Source organism: Platalea leucorodia (genome assembly GCF_965183815.1).
Source record: "Platalea leucorodia genome assembly, chromosome: 1".
Classification (NCBI taxonomy): Eukaryota; Metazoa; Chordata; class Aves; order Pelecaniformes; family Threskiornithidae; genus Platalea; species Platalea leucorodia.
The window spans coordinates 20,181,555-20,198,857 of NC_138823.1; the positions used below are offsets into that span (position 1 = coordinate 20,181,555).

At 41.1% G+C, this 17,303-nt stretch overlaps 1 protein-coding gene across 2 annotated transcripts in view; it reads right to left on the minus strand.

Moving 5' to 3' along the window:
* Positions 1 to 17,303, minus strand: part of EMC2 (ER membrane protein complex subunit 2) — a 49,966-nt gene that overhangs the window by 17,895 nt on the left and 14,768 nt on the right. For both annotated transcript variants that reach the window (XM_082330415.1, XM_082330416.1), the window contains exon 5: positions 11,463 to 11,520. In XM_082330415.1, coding sequence (XP_082186541.1) covers positions 11,463 to 11,520 — 58 coding nt within the window. The remainder of the gene's footprint in view (positions 1 to 11,462; positions 11,521 to 17,303) is intronic.

The following is a 17,303-nucleotide window of genomic DNA, read 5'->3' on the forward strand; positions in this document are numbered from 1 at the left end:
CTTCAAAAATGCTGGGATAAGTCAGTTTATTTACAGAGAACTCTTAGTTTACAGAAAAGAGGCTCAGACACTCAAAACAGTGCTGACATTCAAAGGATGAACAAAATGTCGTATAGTAGCACAGAATTTTTGAAAGTCTCTTTAAAACTGCCGGGAAGAAGTCAATAAGGATGTAGGGGGTTTTTTAAGCAATTACTACCATTTTTCAATTACATAAATAAAATTGTAACACACGTATTCTGAATGCATTGCCAAGAAACATACACATAGGTCTTCAGTAGATCTGAAGTATTCAGATCTGTGATTCCTAGGAGTGATAAGACAGACTAAAAAATAAAGAAATTAAACCACTATTGCTTTTGTCTCTATTCACAGGCTACTCTCCCACCTGACTTTCTAGCTTTTCTTTGAGTCATGAAGACTATCAGCTAGGGTTTTTTTTAAATAAAAACTGAAATTCAATATGACTCCAGTAGGCAATGCTTTAAGAAAAGCATATATGAAAAAGCCTGTGCTAAACCCAGGACATGGACCGGTTTGTGTTCTGTAAACTTCTAATGCTTATTCTGATTTATATTGTCCCTGAGCCCCTACCTCCCTCCCTGTGTCTATCAGCTTCCTCCTCAGTGAGCTGGGACTCATGCTCACCATGCTCACTGAGCACCCTGAGGAAAGTGGCATAACTAACAACAATTTACACACATAGCATCAATTTTTCTTTATTTCCATTGAATTAAACAAAATGTTCGACTGCACAGAACCACTGCCAACACTAACAACCACTTTATCAGACAAAACCTAGTTATTTTGTAAGGAAAGGCAGACTCCCACCAATTCTACAGAAGCTTTACCTAGCATTTATTTCATACATCCGATTTATTATCTGCCTTAGTATCAGCTGATATAAGAAAACCAGGCCACTTCATATGTTTTATTATGATTCAGGGCTTTGTTTAGCAAAAATCTCACATTTCAAAATATAAGCTCATTTTTAAGGGACCTACTGCAAGATACTAAAAAACGGCAGAATGCAAAGTACAAATCTGTTCAATCATTAATTTTAAGTCCACTAAGAATAATCATGACAAACCTATTTTTAACTACAAGATTTCAAATTATTTTGAAATCTACGAAGCATACTAAAATAGTTGTAATAATTTTGTTAACAAAGATAGAAAAATAACTTTCAAGAGTTACATTTCGGTTCTTTGCATCACAACAGTAAGATTTTTAAGAAAAAGTTTGATACAAAAATTAATTCAACCTCCTTTCTCCTTCCACCTTAAATCAAAAGGAAAAGACAAAGATTTCAGTGCTGCAACAAGATCTGCAGTGTTTGACCATGCGGCACCTATGACACGGAATTCCCCCTATCAGTTTTCCAGAGTTTAAAACAGAACACTGGTATGGTTATTGGCAGATTCTGTAAATCCATCATTCTTAATGGAACGATAGATGCCATCTTAAAGAACACTTATACCGTAATCAGTATCATATGGACTAAGGTACTTCAGTATGTCACGTATTTATTAAACAGTGAACCTTTCCAAGCTATTTCTTTTAAAGACTAATAATCCCCAATCTGGCACAAGAACTAATCCTCCATTTGTCATGATGCTTTTTAACACACATTAAGTAGACTCAAAGTGAAGTGAGGATTTGAACATTTATCAACTTCTGCACTTGATTAGTAAAACATACCAAGAGTCTAAGATTGTTCTAAATTTCATGGGTGCAAAGAAAGTACTAGTAGAAGAATTTTCAGGGACTGACACCTCTAAGAAAGGAACAATTTCCTACCTGTATAATTGCTGCAGCATTAAACAAATTATTTTGCATCTCAAAAAGAAATTCTTCAATTTTTTGAATTTGTTTTTATCAAGGACTTCACATTTCAGAAAATGTGCATTTGGCCTAAGAGTTTGACACATTAAAATAATTTCCTTCAAACTTCAATATGCAAATCAAAACAGAAGTGTAAACAACTACAACAAAGATAAAGGGAAGGAATTACACAGATGTCAAAAAATATCACATAATCTGAATACAACCACAACAACGAATGTACTCTTACCAGACTTAGAGTTTTTTCATAGTCAACCAGGGAAGACAGCTAAATCAGGCCAAATCTTGCAAATTAATCTATACAGGCACAGAGCTGCTGAGCTGAAGCGGCTCCTTTAGGGATAATGTCAAAGCATAAGTAGCAATGGTGAACACAACTTTTTACGGTGTTCTAGGAGGAATCCAATAAAAATAGCCCATAAATCTAACACCAGCACACGGCAAATTGGTAGGAGCTATAAAAGCTAAAAAGCTAAAGCATGGAATCGGAAAACATGAAAAATGCTACATACCAAAGAAGAGTAAGAACAGCTTACGCAGAGGCAAGTAAGGCTTCCCAGATCTACTGGAGTTCTTCGAAGGAGTCACTAAGACTGTGGATGAATAAAGATCCATTTAAAAGTCTACTTTGTCTTCAAAACTAATTTCAACAAGATCTCTCACTCTGAAGCCGAAAGCTCTGAAGGAAACTATGCTACTACAGGGTAAGAGGGGAAGGTCTTCACATGGATAAATAAATTAGACAAAAGATATAAAATAGAGGAGAAAAGAGTTCTTGTCTACAAGTAATTTCTCTGCATTGAGAATCCCAGAGTTGTCTGTACTAAAAATTACTGCTCAGTGTCTTCGTAAGTGATCTAACAAGGGAAATAACAGTGATGTGCTAAAGTTAATTGATGATAATGAGTTATTGAAGTATAAAGAACAAAAGTCAACTGCAAACAATAGCATTCACAATAGTGAATGTCAACATGATAAAACAGCCCCTGAAATTTAATGTAGGTAAAGGGCTGCATATAGGGTAAAACAATACTAATTTAATGTACACAGCAAAGATCTCTGAATTTGCCCAGTTAGGAAGGAGAGGCTGGAGTTGCAATAAACAGTTCTATAAAATGTCAGTTCAATGTTCAGAAGAGGTCTTAAACAAACCAAAACCTACAACACTGTGATGCTGGAATTATCAGAAAAGAATACAGAACAGAATACATCAGTGGCATCACTTTGCCACTGTGTAAATCCATAATGCTCCTACATTTTTAATACTGACTGCAGTTCTGTCCTCTCCTTCCTCATCCAAATATAGGGGAAAAAAAAAAAAAAAAAACCAAACCAGAAAGGACACTCAGAACAGCAGCAGGGTTTCAGGGCACAGAATGGCAACAAGAACTGACGGACAGGTGGTGGTCAAAGGCTCAACGTTCAAATGGAGACAGATGACAAGTGGAGTCCCCCAGGAGTCCATATTGGGACCAGCACTGTTTAATATCTTCATCGATGACATGGACAGTGGGATCAACTGCACCCTCAGCAGGTTTGCAGATGACACCAAGCTGAGTGGTGCCATTGACACGCCTGAGGGACGCGATGCCATCCAGAGGGACCTGGACAAGCTCAAGAAGTAAGCCTGTGTGAACCTTAGGAAGTTCAACAAGGCCAAGTGCAAGGTTCTGCACATGGGTCAGGGCAATCCCAAGAACAAATACAGGCTGGGGGATGAAGAGATTGAGAACAGCCCTGCAGAGAAGGTCTTAGGGGTACTGGTGGATGAAAAGCTGGAGATGAGCCGACAATGTGTGCTTGCAGCCCAGCAAGCCAGCCGTATTCTGGGCTGCATCAAAAGAAGTGTGGCCAGCAGGTCGAGGGAGGTGATTCTGCCCCTCTCCTCTGCTCTGCTGAGACCCCACCTGGAGTGCTGCATCCAACTCTGGGGTCCTCAGCACAGGAAGGACATGGACCTGTTGGAGCGGGTCCAGAGGAGGCCACAAAAATGATCAGAGGGATGGAACACCTCTGCTATGAGGAAAGGCTGAGAGAGCTGGGGTTGTTCAGCCTGGAGAAGAGAAGGGTCCAGGGAGAACTTATTGCGGCCTTTCAACACTTAAAGGGGGCTTATAAGAAAGATGGGGACAAACTTTTTAGTAGGGTCTGTTGCGATAGGACAAGGGGTAATGGTTTTAAACTAAAAGAGGGTAGATTCAGGCTAGATATAAGGAGGAAATTTTTTACAATGAGGGTGGTGAAACGCTGGACCAGGTTGCCCAGAGAGGAGGTAGATGCCCCATCCCTGGAAACATTCAAGGTCAGGTTGGACAGGGCTCTGAGCAACCTGATCTAGTTGAAGATATCCCTGCCAACTGCAGGGGGGATGGACTGGATGATCTTTAAAGGTCCCTTCCAACCCAAACTATTCTATGATTTTATGACAAGTTAGGACTTCTCAGCTTAGCAGGAAGAAAAATGCGTAAGATCCCTAAAATCATGAGCATGAATAAAGCGAACAGAAAACAACTGTTGACCATAACAGATGAATTAGGGATATCAACATTGTTAGACTGAAAGTTGGGGGGGGGGGGGAGATTTACCCAATCCATGAATAAATAACAAAATTTCATTTACAAAAGATGTAGACACGTGCAACCAAATTTATACAAGTTCAAAAAGCAGTTAAAAAAAAAAATCAATGCAGAAATTTCATTAAGAGCTATTACAAACAGTTATCACTTCTGGCACAGGAAAACCTTAACATGAAAATGAATAGAAACTGGCAGAAGAGACCAGAGCGCACTCTATGACTGCCCTGTTCTTACACACTTCTCCCAGTATCTGCTATTGGTCACTGTCAGAAACAGGACAAGCGATTTTGGCACGACTCCAGTATAGCTGTTCTTAAGTTCTCAAATACACAATTTCAAGGGACAAAATCTCCACCAACATTTAAAAGTGCTACACTCACAAAAGTAAAACATGGGAAAAATGCTGCACTCTGCTCTCTCACTTCACCAATCACGACTGAGCAAGAAGCAAAACCAACCTAGCAAAGGTAAATGACAAAAGCTAAATGTCAAAAGAAAACTTTTTTTTTTAGGATCCATGGAGTACATCCCCAGCTTAATCATCCATCCTCCTTGGGGACTATCTGAAGCAGCAGCTGCAGCTCTTCACATCTCTCACCAGCTCCATCCTATATCATACACAGTGCCAAGCTATCTTATTTGATTCCCTTTAAAAGTATCACCATACAAACTTAAGTTTAGAACTAGCTGTGTCTTTCCTGGCAGTGATAGCAACATATTTAATGAAACATAGGCACATCATCTCAGAAAATTCCCTCTGTTAGGCACTTCATTTGGTGAGCAATTTTCCTTTTTGCAAGTTGAAGTGTCCTCTAGATAAATATACAGATCTGCAAGAACTTAACAGGAGGTCTCTTGTCTCTTCAAAATGAATGCACAGCTACTGCAGGTGTTTTAAAGAATTATCACTGCTCAGATGATAAATAGATAGCCAATGCTCAGTCTTAGTGCTCATTATTCTCTTCTTATTTGACAGAGATAAGAACGGGGGAAAAAAAGTTACCTATACAGTCAAGATGGCAGTAATGCACAATGATAGAAAGAGATGCTAGGAAGAATGAACTCAGATATTCATGATACATAATTGCTGCCTATTCACATGATACTAAATTTTTGCTCTGAATATTTCTAGTATCTGGATTCCCACATGTCTTCAACCACCTCCTGTGCCTTTTCTGAAACATGTCCAGCTTGGCTAGAAAAAGAATCTCAACATAGTACGGGAAAGTATAACTTCATATGACCATGTTGTTGTCCATACACTTGTATGGCCCATTCCCATAAACAACAAAGTTTTTAGTGTTTTACGAACCCTGAAAGACAACAGCTTCACTCAGAACACTATCTTATTATTCTGAAAATCCTATTTTTAATTCCTCGTTCACACAATTATATTACTAGACCCATGAAGTTAATGAGATTATCCACATGCCCTAAGCTAAGCAAGCATATACAGTGTCTTGCTATATTAAAAGCTTAGTTGAAAAAGCATTTAAAAAAAAAAAAAACGGCAGAAGAATTATCCCAATAAAGACATCAGATTTTCTGTGGATTAGAATTAAAGAAGAACTTTGTGCCTTATCTTACTTTCCCCTGGTGCTGACCAAGTGCTCTGCAACCTTCTTGATAGTTGAGTTGAAGAATCAGGAGAAACTGCAGATGCATTAGGATGACAGTGGACTGGATTAGACACCAACCTAAGTCTTGAATACATGAACAAAATTTCCCTTCTCATCACCAGTCTTCTTTGCACTCCTGGACGGGCCACCTCGAGAAGGCCCTGACTGACAAAAATATTTAGCTATCTGATTAAAACAGATGGGTCTACATTTGACTTGCTCCCCAAAAGCAGAATCTTTGCCAGGGTAAAATAATGCAAAAAGGCATTCAACTTAATCAGACACAGACACGTACACATAGCTTAAAAATTCATCATTTAATATTCATTACAGAATTGAAATCAATAGCAATATCAGAGAAAACTGCCTGTTTAGGAACCAAGTTCTAAATAATTTTACAGAGATGGGCTTTCATCTGCTCTCCCTATGTAAAATGGCAGTACTGTTTCATCTCACATGGCTACTGTGAGATAAATGAGAGAAAAAAAAATTCACGATACTACATCCATTTGTAAGGTTCTTATGTAAGTGCCCCATTCCCAGAAATGAGGACTTACGTATCAAATAGAAAATATGGATATATTAATTCCATGCAAATTTCCTACTGAATTTTACACAAGCAATCCATCCCGGGTCCTGCACTTGGGTCACAACAACCCCATGCAATGCTACAGGCTGGGGGAGGAGTGGCTGGAGAGCTGCCTGGCGGAAAAGGACCTGCGGGTGTTGGTTGACAGCCCCCTGAACGTGAGCCAGCAGTGTGCCCAGGTGGCCAAGAGGGCCAATGGCATCCTGGCTTGTATCAGGAATAGTGTGGGCAGCAGGACCAGGGAGGTGATCGTGCCCCTGTATGCGGCACTGGCGAGGCCGCACCTCGAGTACTGTGTTCAGTTTTGGGCCCCTCACTACCAGAAGGACATCGAGGTGCTGGAGCGTGTCCAGAGGAGGGCAACAAAGTTGGTGAGGGGTCTAGAGCACAAGTCTTATGAGGAGTGGCTGAGGGAGCTGGGGTTGTTTAGTTTGGAGGAAAGGAGGCTGAGGGGAGACCTTATTGCTCTCTACAGCTACCTGAAAGGGGGTTGTAGTGAGGTGGGGGTTGGTCTCTTCTCCCAAGTAACAAGCGATAGGACAAGAGGAAATGGGCTCAAGTTGTGCCAGGGGAGATTTAGATTAGATATTAGGAAAAATTTCTTCACGGAGAGAGTGGTTAGGCATTGGAACAGGCTGCCCAGGGAAGTGGTGGAATCACAGTCCCTGGAAGCGTTCAAAAAACATGTGGATGTGGTGCTTAGGGACATGGTTTAGAGGTGGACCAGGCAGTGAGGTTAACAGTTGGACTCGATGATCTCAGAGATCCTTTCCAACCTTAATGATTCTATGATCCAAAACATAATCCCTAATGTAATATCCAGAACACTAATAAAGATACTGAGAACACTGTGAAGATCAACTTAAGATTCAAAAATGCCTGAGAGTTTGAGTGTGGCATGACACCTCATACTACAAAATTATATCAAAGTTTAGCTGTTGTATTATCTGAATTTACAAAGGATACAGCTAAACAATAACTACTTACTTCAAAAGACTACCAGTCATTTTAAGGGCATGCAGATTCTGGCATTTTTTAAGTAGCGTGGTTGAGCATCCAGCCTTATCTCCAGAAGGTATGAAATGTACCTGGGTTTTCTTTAGAGAAAGAACAGAAATTCCACCTTGTAAAACTACAAGTTTGGTTATGTGCAGCATTCAAATGGTATATGCCTTCACTATCAGAGCTAAACCAGTTACTGACAGAACTAATATACACCAGGTACCACAGGGAATAAGAAACATTTCACCAGTAGGTCTCAAAGCTATTTACTGACAGCAGAAAATACAGTGCCTCAAGGCAAAATGTGATTTATTTTTTTAGGGAGAAAAAAAAAAAAACAAGACTTTAACGTTAATACAAATCCCTCTGTTCTGATGGCCTACCCACCCTTCAAGCCATCTGTTGCATGGCTACATCTGATCTGACCTCTCCTGTTAACTAACCACCTAACGTTCCATTACGTGTCCCTCTCTCTTTTGGTCCTCACAGTTCTGCTTCCTTCTCTTTTTACTCAGTTCCTTCTGGATGTTTTTTTCCCTTCTCCTGCTCATCGTTTGCGTGCAACTCAGAAAGGAAAGGAGTTTCCCTACTTTCTGCCCCTTTCCCACAGCCCTACAGCCATGAGGAGTAACTGCAAGGAAGTCCTGCTTCATCTCTGTAGCCTGGAATAGATCATGCTCAATACAAACGGGATTTTAAGAAGATGTATTTAATAAAAATTCCAGCAGTCTCTACTGAGAACATGAAGCAAAGATTTTCAAATGCCTGTAACTTAGCCAGCTTGGGTGTTTTTCTCATAGTATAATAAAAGCTGCATTCTACCAAGAGCTCTTTTCCTGTTGGTATGCAAGGCTTTCCTCCAAAGCAGAGCAGGATGAGGATTTCTCAATGAAATACATTAACAGCAAAAACAAACAAAAAAGTCCTTTCTACCAACCCTACTAAAAAAAACAATGTCCCCCTTATTTTGTTCTGAGAAACAGACTAAGCATTTTATCTGAAGATCTACAAACAACTCAGCCACTGTTTGGCACCAGTATAAAGATTTTCAATTGGATACTACATTAAATTTCAATTAATAAAAAAGTCCCTACAATGGAAAATGTTATGCAGCCTTAATAACAGAGTAATATGCCAGCTACAGCTCTAATAAGCCTTCATTTCAACCAAAATGGAGAAGAATGGAAAAGGTTCCCATTCTTATCCTATTAAAACGCACACAAGTGGTGCTTTTCACAAGAGTCACATTTCACTCATTACTGTTAAACTCTTTAGAGAAGGGACAGACTCTTACTCAATACCTACATGCTTTGAAAAAGGAAACAGGATCTCTGAAGTGACAACATTAACATTGCTCCATTGTCAAATGAGTCACCTTTTTCAGCAAGTAAGCTCATAGTGAGATAAAACACTAAGAGATGTTCACCTTTTAAAAACAAGGAGTACTTTGAATTCCAGCCTAAAAAATGAAATAATTACTGTTATCTTAGTTTCAGAGTTTTGCATGCAACAAAACCTCATCCAAAAGTGTCAATGTCCATTACATAATTTGAGTTCAAAGTTCACTTTTCATAATGGAAAAGTCTGCTAGGTGTCTAAAATAAAAGAATTTTTTGAAAAAGCTTTTTCCATGCTTCTATTTGAAACTGTCAGTTGATGCAAAGTATGATTTGTGTGAACAAATGTCTCTGTTTCACTTACAGCACTTGCCAAAACATTTAATGTATATAAGCAACTCCATGTGTCAGCAAACCAGAAGAAATTGCTATAAGGTAAGGGAAGTGCCAAGACAAACTCAGCAACAGTTTCTTTTTTAAAATCTTGAAATATTTATTTTCCTACAGCAGCCACATGTGTGCATGGAAATAATTAACAGGTAAAAGACACAAAGAAATCTGCACACGACAATTTATCAAAACTTTCTATTTAACTTTCACTCTTCACATGCAAGGCTTAGCCAACCTATTCTATACTTATATAGCGAGGAACCTCTGCTTTGCATTTAACACTCCACTTCTTTTCTCAGATCGTAAGAAATCCAATAGATCATGCAGCTGTTCTAATATTTACATCTTACACTTCTAAATGTTACCATTTTATGGATCTGTATGATTTTGTTAAGGAGGAAATCCAAATTAGGTAATAGTCATACATATTACTTATTTAAATATATCATTTTGTTTTATAAAACTGTCCAACAAACCACTCAGATGACGTTAGCCATGCTGAGACAGCTGAAGAGTAGAATTGCCCAAAATGCACACTTCAAAGATCTTTGGTCCACAGAAGTCATTGTAATATGGTGCTCCATTTTTCACTGCCTTCAGCAAAAGGTCATAAAACGGGCACCTAGGTGACCTATTCTTGTGCCTTCACTGCAGATGGGTTCCATCTTGTTTTAATGTGACTCTGAAGACTTAGTGTCTCTGAAACTCTTTGGGCCGTACACTGATAAAATCCACCAACATTTACTGCAGACAGCTATGCACCTTGTGCTCAAACTTCTGCTCAAAACCACTATAGACTTTCAAAGGACAACTGCAGATCACCTACATTTGTCTTGCAGAACGCAGTTCAAGTAGTACTGCTCTAGGGAGGGTGAAAAATAAGAGTGAAGAATTGAAATAGTTCTTTTTACCCTTGCACAAAAAATATGAGTTCTATCACTGCTAAAAGACACAGACTTTAATCTACCACTGTCGTCTGAGTGCTTAACTTGGTATTAACATTTTCAGATGTGTTGCCTTGAAAATAATTTTCTGGTGTGGTGGGTTTGGGTGGTTTTTGGCTGTTGTTTTATTTTGTTCTTAATTTGTTTTGTGGGTTTTTTTAAGGGTTTACTTAGTTTAAGTGATGGCACTTCATCTCTATCCAGCTCTGGCATATCCTAGTTAACCCCAGTTATCTGTGTTTCTGTGGGGTTTCCCCTCCTGAATAGCAGACCACATCAAATAAGGTGACTTAAAAAAGGCAAAGGTTCAAAACGCACCAAGGAAGGTTTACATGAGACTGCCAAAACATAGGCACTAGCCCAAGTATTACAGTTACATAGAAGTTCACCCAATAAAGAGAACCAGTTCCTCGAAACCAAGTAACACAGACAAACATATACCCTCAAACGGACAATGATTAATAATAATTAACTGACTTTGCAACATGTGATATAAAAATTTGAAACTCTACAGTTTCTGCATATTCCTCGTTTTATCCTTGTGAAAAAAAAAAGTATGAAAATATATTGCTACAAGTTTCCCTAGACTTTCATTTTGGCATCTAATAGCTCAAGGTTGCTTACACAACCAGTATTCAAAAAATGCAAAAGTACAGACTGTCTCAGATTTTGTTTTATACAATTGGAAAGCTTTATAGCTTTTTCATTCAAAAGCTAGTAAAGTGTCCCAGACAATAAATCAAAATAACTGCTATTCAAGCACTACCTGAGTGTATTCATACTTAATCTTTAAGTAAGATTAACCATAAGGAAAACAGAAGACACATAGCAAACTATACTGGTCCTTTAGATACTAAATATTCAGGGAAAATGGAAAAGCTGAATGGCTCAATCTAAACCCTACTAAAACTGCTGGAAAGGTTGCTAGTTATAATACTGTCTTCTAAATTCAGTGTTTAAGTAGGTATTACATCATGCCTTCTCATCACGAAACAAATCTCATTTGTTCTAATGAAGGTAACATAGGTTATTATACTAGGAAACTAAAGGAAACAAATACAGTAATACAGACACACATTTTTCCACAGTGAAACCCACAAAATGTAATCACGATTTCAAACAACAAACCACTGCAGTTCAGAAAAATCTTTTAAACTTACTGTGTTAGTTGAATCTTCTTGTAAAATTCTATCATATAACTGGATAGCATCATCATACCTGTTGAAAGAAATCATTCACATTTATTTCTGCTAAGACAGAACTCCTGACTTTTTGACTGTCCTTGCAATAGTTACTAACGCTCCTGCACATTTTATATGGAATATATTTAAGCAAATTATATTCAAACAAAATTCTCGAGTGAGTGCTAAATACGAACAGCAGTATTTTATGTCACCAAGTTAAAAAAATATATGGTAACTGGTTCATCGAATACTGTTTCAGCAGCAACTTATATATTTTACACCCAATTTCTTACTCTCCTGTCTGTTCTTTCTTTTTCTGTACTCAATAGGTCCAATCATCACCTCCCAACTCTCCCTTTCACCTCTCCCAAGAAACAGAAAACCCCAAATTTGAAAGACCATCCAAAATTATGACTTTTCACTTCATTGTTGTAATTTAAAACTTCATGTAAGTTTCTTCTGTTACGATCTTATAAAGTATAAGCAGCCACATACAGTAAACTGGGGGGATTCACACAAGAGTCCATGCCTAGACTATACCATAAATCTTGAAAGAAAATATTTTCCACCATCACTATGTAGGTTTTATTAATTAATTCTGCTATCTGAAGTATGCTCAAAACAGGTTACTCCAGCTTCTATTAATGCTTTAAACCTTCTGGGAAACAGCTCCATGTGTTCAGCCAGCTGCGTACATGACCCAAACCGGAAAAATGAAATAATTCAATTCAAAACACATTTGACTACACAGCTGTTGTGCTATCACCACATAACTAGGGCATACCTTGTGTCTTCATGTATAGTTTTGACAAGTAGTTTTCCAGAGGTACTGCTGATTGATTTTGATGCTACACATCCCCTTCTCACCCTGGACACCCATTTATGTACTCTCACTGCTCCCTAAACACTGCTGACATAAGCATAGCTCAGCTGTCCAGTTCAGTTACCATAAGGTATGAGAACAAATGCAAAAGGAAGCACAAAAGCAGAAATGAGTAGAAGGTGACTGCTACAGACTTGAGCAGACGTGCTGTAAAACACTGTATTCATGTTCTCTGTTAGTTGCTACTTTCTCAAATGTATTTTACAAGACTGAACATGATGGCCGAGATTTACAGGGTGAAGTTCCAGTACTATTCTTTTGATTAGCAAGTGCCTACAGGGATGACTCAGTCTACAGGGATGTTCTTCACTGTTTTCTCTTCCTGCTGGGGAAGGCTGGATCCTTCCTAGATCCTAGCAGTCACTTAGAATTTAACAAGAAGCTCACTTCTTCAACTGGAAATGTGATCCCTCCAGCCTAAGTCTCCCTAGGCTTCATTTACAGTCAGTGGAGAGAGGCAGGCTTCTCCAGGGCACGGCTTAGAGCAGCTGCAGATGGGTTCCTGTTCAAGACAGCCCAGAGCTGAGGCCTCTTTCTTCCCTGACTTCTGGAGAAAATCTATGAAGATGAAACCTCAGCTTTCATGGATGCCTCTGCTCCCCTGATATTCCAATCTCAAAGATCTAACCTGATAGACATATTTTGTCAAGAACTTGTACGAGCACTTTCAGAAAACTGTGGCTCAACAGCACTTCATTGTTGAAACAACACATAATGTTTGTGCAGCAGTCATCTCCCACAAAGATCTGCTCCCATGCAATAACATCTTCAATGTAGTCACATAAGCCTGAACAGAATTATGATCTTTTGCACTTCCGAACAGGTTTCAAGAAGGGGGGGAAACCTGCCATTCTCTCACTGTCTTCCTACCCTATATCAAATGAAGACAGAAAGAGAGCAAAGTTTAATGGAAATTCTTCATGAATGTGTATTTGATATAAAGTGAGTGTGAAATATGGAACATCTGTTTGCCCTGAAACTGCTTCTGTGGTTGTGGAGCCCAGTTATCCACTCTTTTTGATGCAAGCAATGGCCATTCATTGGTAGTTCACATCAAATAACATTTTCAAAGTTAATTTTGCAAGAATGTGATGGATGAAGAACACGTGCTAAATAAATAAATTAAAAAAAAAAAAAAAAAAAAAAGCACTTCGGGTTTACTTCTAATTCCTTTGTATCAAGATGGCCCAAAGGCTCCAAATCTCACCAACTCCGTATGCAAAATGTGGCACGGAACAGATCTGCTAGCATTCAAAGGCACTGGAAGCTGGAAGTCCTTCTCAACACCCAAGACAAGTGCTTCAGAACAGAATGTTGATCATAGAATCATAGAATGGTTTGGGTTGGAAGGGACCTTTAAAGGTCATCCAGTCCATCCCCCCTGCCATGGGCAGGGTCACCTTCCACTAGACCAGGTTGCTCAAAGCCCCATGCAACCTGACCTTGAACACTTCCCATGATGGGGCATCCACAACTTCTCTGGGCAACCTGGTCCAGTGCCTCATCACCCACACAGCGAAGAATTTCTTCCTTATATCTCATCTAAATCTACCATCTTTCTGATTACCCCTTGTCCTATCACTACATGTGCTTGTAAAAATTCCCTCTCCCGCTTTCCTGTAGGCCCCCTTCAGGTACTGGAAGGCTCTGTAAGGTCTCCCTGGACCCTTCTCTTCTCCAGGCTGAACAACCCCAACTCCCTCAGCCTTTCCTCATAGGAGAGGTGCTTCATCCCTCTGGTCTTTTTTGTGGCCCTCCTCTGGACCTGCTCCAACAGGTCCATGTCCTTCTTTTGTTGGGGGCCCCAGAGCTGAATGCAGTACTCTAGGTGGGGTCTCACCAGAGCAGAGGAGAGGGGCAGAACCACCTCCCTCGACCTGCTGGCCACACTTCTTTTGATGCAGCCCAGAATACGGCTGGCTTGCTGGGCTGCAAGCACACATTGTCGGCTCATCTCCAGCTTTTCATCCACCAGTACCCCCAAGACCTTCTCTGCAGGGCTGTTCTCAATCTCTTCATCCCCCAGCCTGTATTTGTTCTTGGGATTGCCCTGACCCATGTGCAGAACCTTGCACTTGGCCTTGTTGAACTTCCTAAGGTTCACACAGGCTTACTTCTTGAGCTTGTCCAGGTCCCTCTGGATGGCATCGCGTCCCTCAGGCGCGTCAATGGCACCACTCAGCTTGGTGTCATCTGCAAACTTGCTGAGGGTGCACTCAATCCCACTGTCCATGTTGCAGACAAAGATGTTAAACAGCGCCAGTCCGAATACCAACACCTGAGGAATGCCACTCATCACTGGTCTCCACTTGGACATCGAGCCGTTGACTGCAACTCTTTGAGTGCGTCCATCCAGCCAATTCTTTATCCACCCAGTGGTGCATCCACCAAATCCGCGTGTCTCCAATTTAGAGACAAGGATGTCGCGCGGGACAGTGTCAAATGCTTTGCACAAGTCCATGTAGGTGTCCTGATCCAATGTCGGGGGAGATTTTGATACAATCCCAAGGATGAGATTAAGACGCTGAAATCGGTCAGATGTTGTACAACCTTTTACTTTTATTTGGGGGGAGGGGGAGAGAATGGAGGGATGAGGGAGGGCAAGGGAAGAGAGGAAAAGAATAAGAGAGAGGGAGAGAGAGAGAAGAAGGAGTCTTTCGCCACCTTCCCAAGTCTGAGGATCTTCCGCTGGGTCTTTGGTGGCCTCAGGCTTTGTTGGGGACTGAGGGGGGGGCCTGAGGGTGGAGGAAGGGAAGGAGTGGTCGCACGTGCCGCCGCGGGGCACGTGTGCTCTTTATATAGGGGTTCTTGCGCATGCGCAGATCGCAAATGTGTACGTGCGGTTTGTCACGGATGTGCTGTCCCCACTTCTGCTCTTTTCGTGCCTCTTGCCCCTGCGCAGGCGCATGAGGTTATTTTTCTCAAAACTGTGGAGAAGATGGTTGTTCTCGAAGCACAACGCCGGATGGCGCTACAGCGGCAAGGTCGAGACAAAACCATATTTTCTATCGGTCCTTTCCAGTAGGTGACATCAGTTGCTCTTCCCTTATCCACCAATGCTGTAACCAGCTGTTGTAGAAGGCCACCAAATTTGTCAGGAACAATTTGCCCTTAGTGAAGCCATGTTGGCTGTCACTGATCACCTCCTTATTTTCCATGTGCCATAACATAGTTTCCAGGAGGATCCACTCCATGACCTTGCCAGTCACAGAAGTGAGACTGACTGGCCTGTAGTTCCCCAGGTCTTCCTTTTTTCCCTTTATAAAAATGGGGGTTATGTTTCCCCTTTTCCAGTCAGTGGGAACTTCACTGGACTGCCACGACTTCTCAAATATGATGGATAGTGACTTAGCAACTTCATCTGCCAGTTCCCCCAGGACCCATGGATACATCTCATTAGGTCCCATGGACTTGTGCACCTTCAGGTTCCTTAGATGGTCTCATGCCTGATCTTCACCTACAGCGGGCAGTTCTTCATTCTCCCCGTCCTTGCCTTTGCCTGCTGCAACTTGGGCAGTGTGGCTTGAGTACTTGCCGGTGAAGACTGAGGCAAAAAAGTCGTTGAGTCTTCTCCATACCCCAGGTAACCAGGTCTCCCATATCCTTCCGGAGAGGGTCCACATTTTCCCTAGTCTTCCTTTTATCACCAACATACCTATAGAAGCTTTTCTTGTTGACCTTGACATCCTTGGCCAGATTTAATTCTATCAGGGCTTTAGCTTTCTTAATCCGATCCCTGGCTGCTGGGACAATTTCTCTGTATTCCTCCCAGGCTACCTGTCCTTGCTTCCACCCTCTGTAGGCTTCCTTTTTGTGTTTGAGTTTGTCCAGGAGCTCCTTGATCATCCATGCAGGCCTCCTGGGGTTTTTGCCCGACTTCCTCTTTGCTGGGATGCATCGCTCCTGAGCTTAGAGCACATGATCCTTGAATGCTAACCAGCTTTCTTGGGCCCCTCTTCCCTCCAGGGCTTTACCCCATGGTACTCTATGAAGCAGATCCCTGAAGAGGCCAAAGTCTGCTCTCCTGAAGTCCAGGGCAGTGAGCTTGCTGTGCGCCCTCCTCACTGCCCTAAGGATCTTGAACTCCACCATTTCACGGTCACTGCAGCCAAGGTTGCCCTTGAACTTCACATTCCCCACCAGCCCCTCCTGGTTGGTGAGAACAAGGTCCAGCATAGCACCTCTCCTCATTGGCTCCTCCATCACTTGGAGAAGAAAGTTACCATCAACGCATTCCAGGAAACTGCCGGATTGCTTACACCCTGCTGTGTTGTCCCTCCAACACATGTCAGGATGGTTGAAGTCCCCCATGAGGACCAGGGCTTGTGAACATGAGGCTGCTCTTATCTGTCTATAGAGGGCCTCACCTGCTCAGTTTTCCTGGTCGGGTGTCCTGTAGCAGACCCCCACTATAACCATCACCTGTCCCTGCCCTCCCTTTAATCCTGACCCATAAACTCTCGGTTGGCTCCTCATCCATCCCCAGGTGGAGCTCCTCATCGTCTCCCCTGCCTGTCCTTCCTAAAGAGCCTGCATCCTTCCATTCCAATACTCCAGTCATAGATGTATAGATATCATGATAGATGTATAGATATCATCACAGATATGAAAGATGTATCCAAGGAGAAAGGCGGACAAGAAAGGTCAAACTCAAGCCCTGAGGTCATTCATCTTGGAAAGCTGTAAAGTTTTAAGCTGTTCATTATTTTAATAATTCCTGTTAAACTTACTATGTTATAACCCTTCTATAGGATATTTCAAAAAGATCAGTCTGATTTTTAGGTTCTGCCATTCTATTCCATATGTTTTTTGAGTTGTTTCTATAACAAACTCTATAGATTTAATCCTTACTAAGTTCTACTGGATTTATCCACACTCAGAAAACAAGGGAAAACAGCTACATCCTGCAGTAATAAGGAGCATAGGAGAACAAT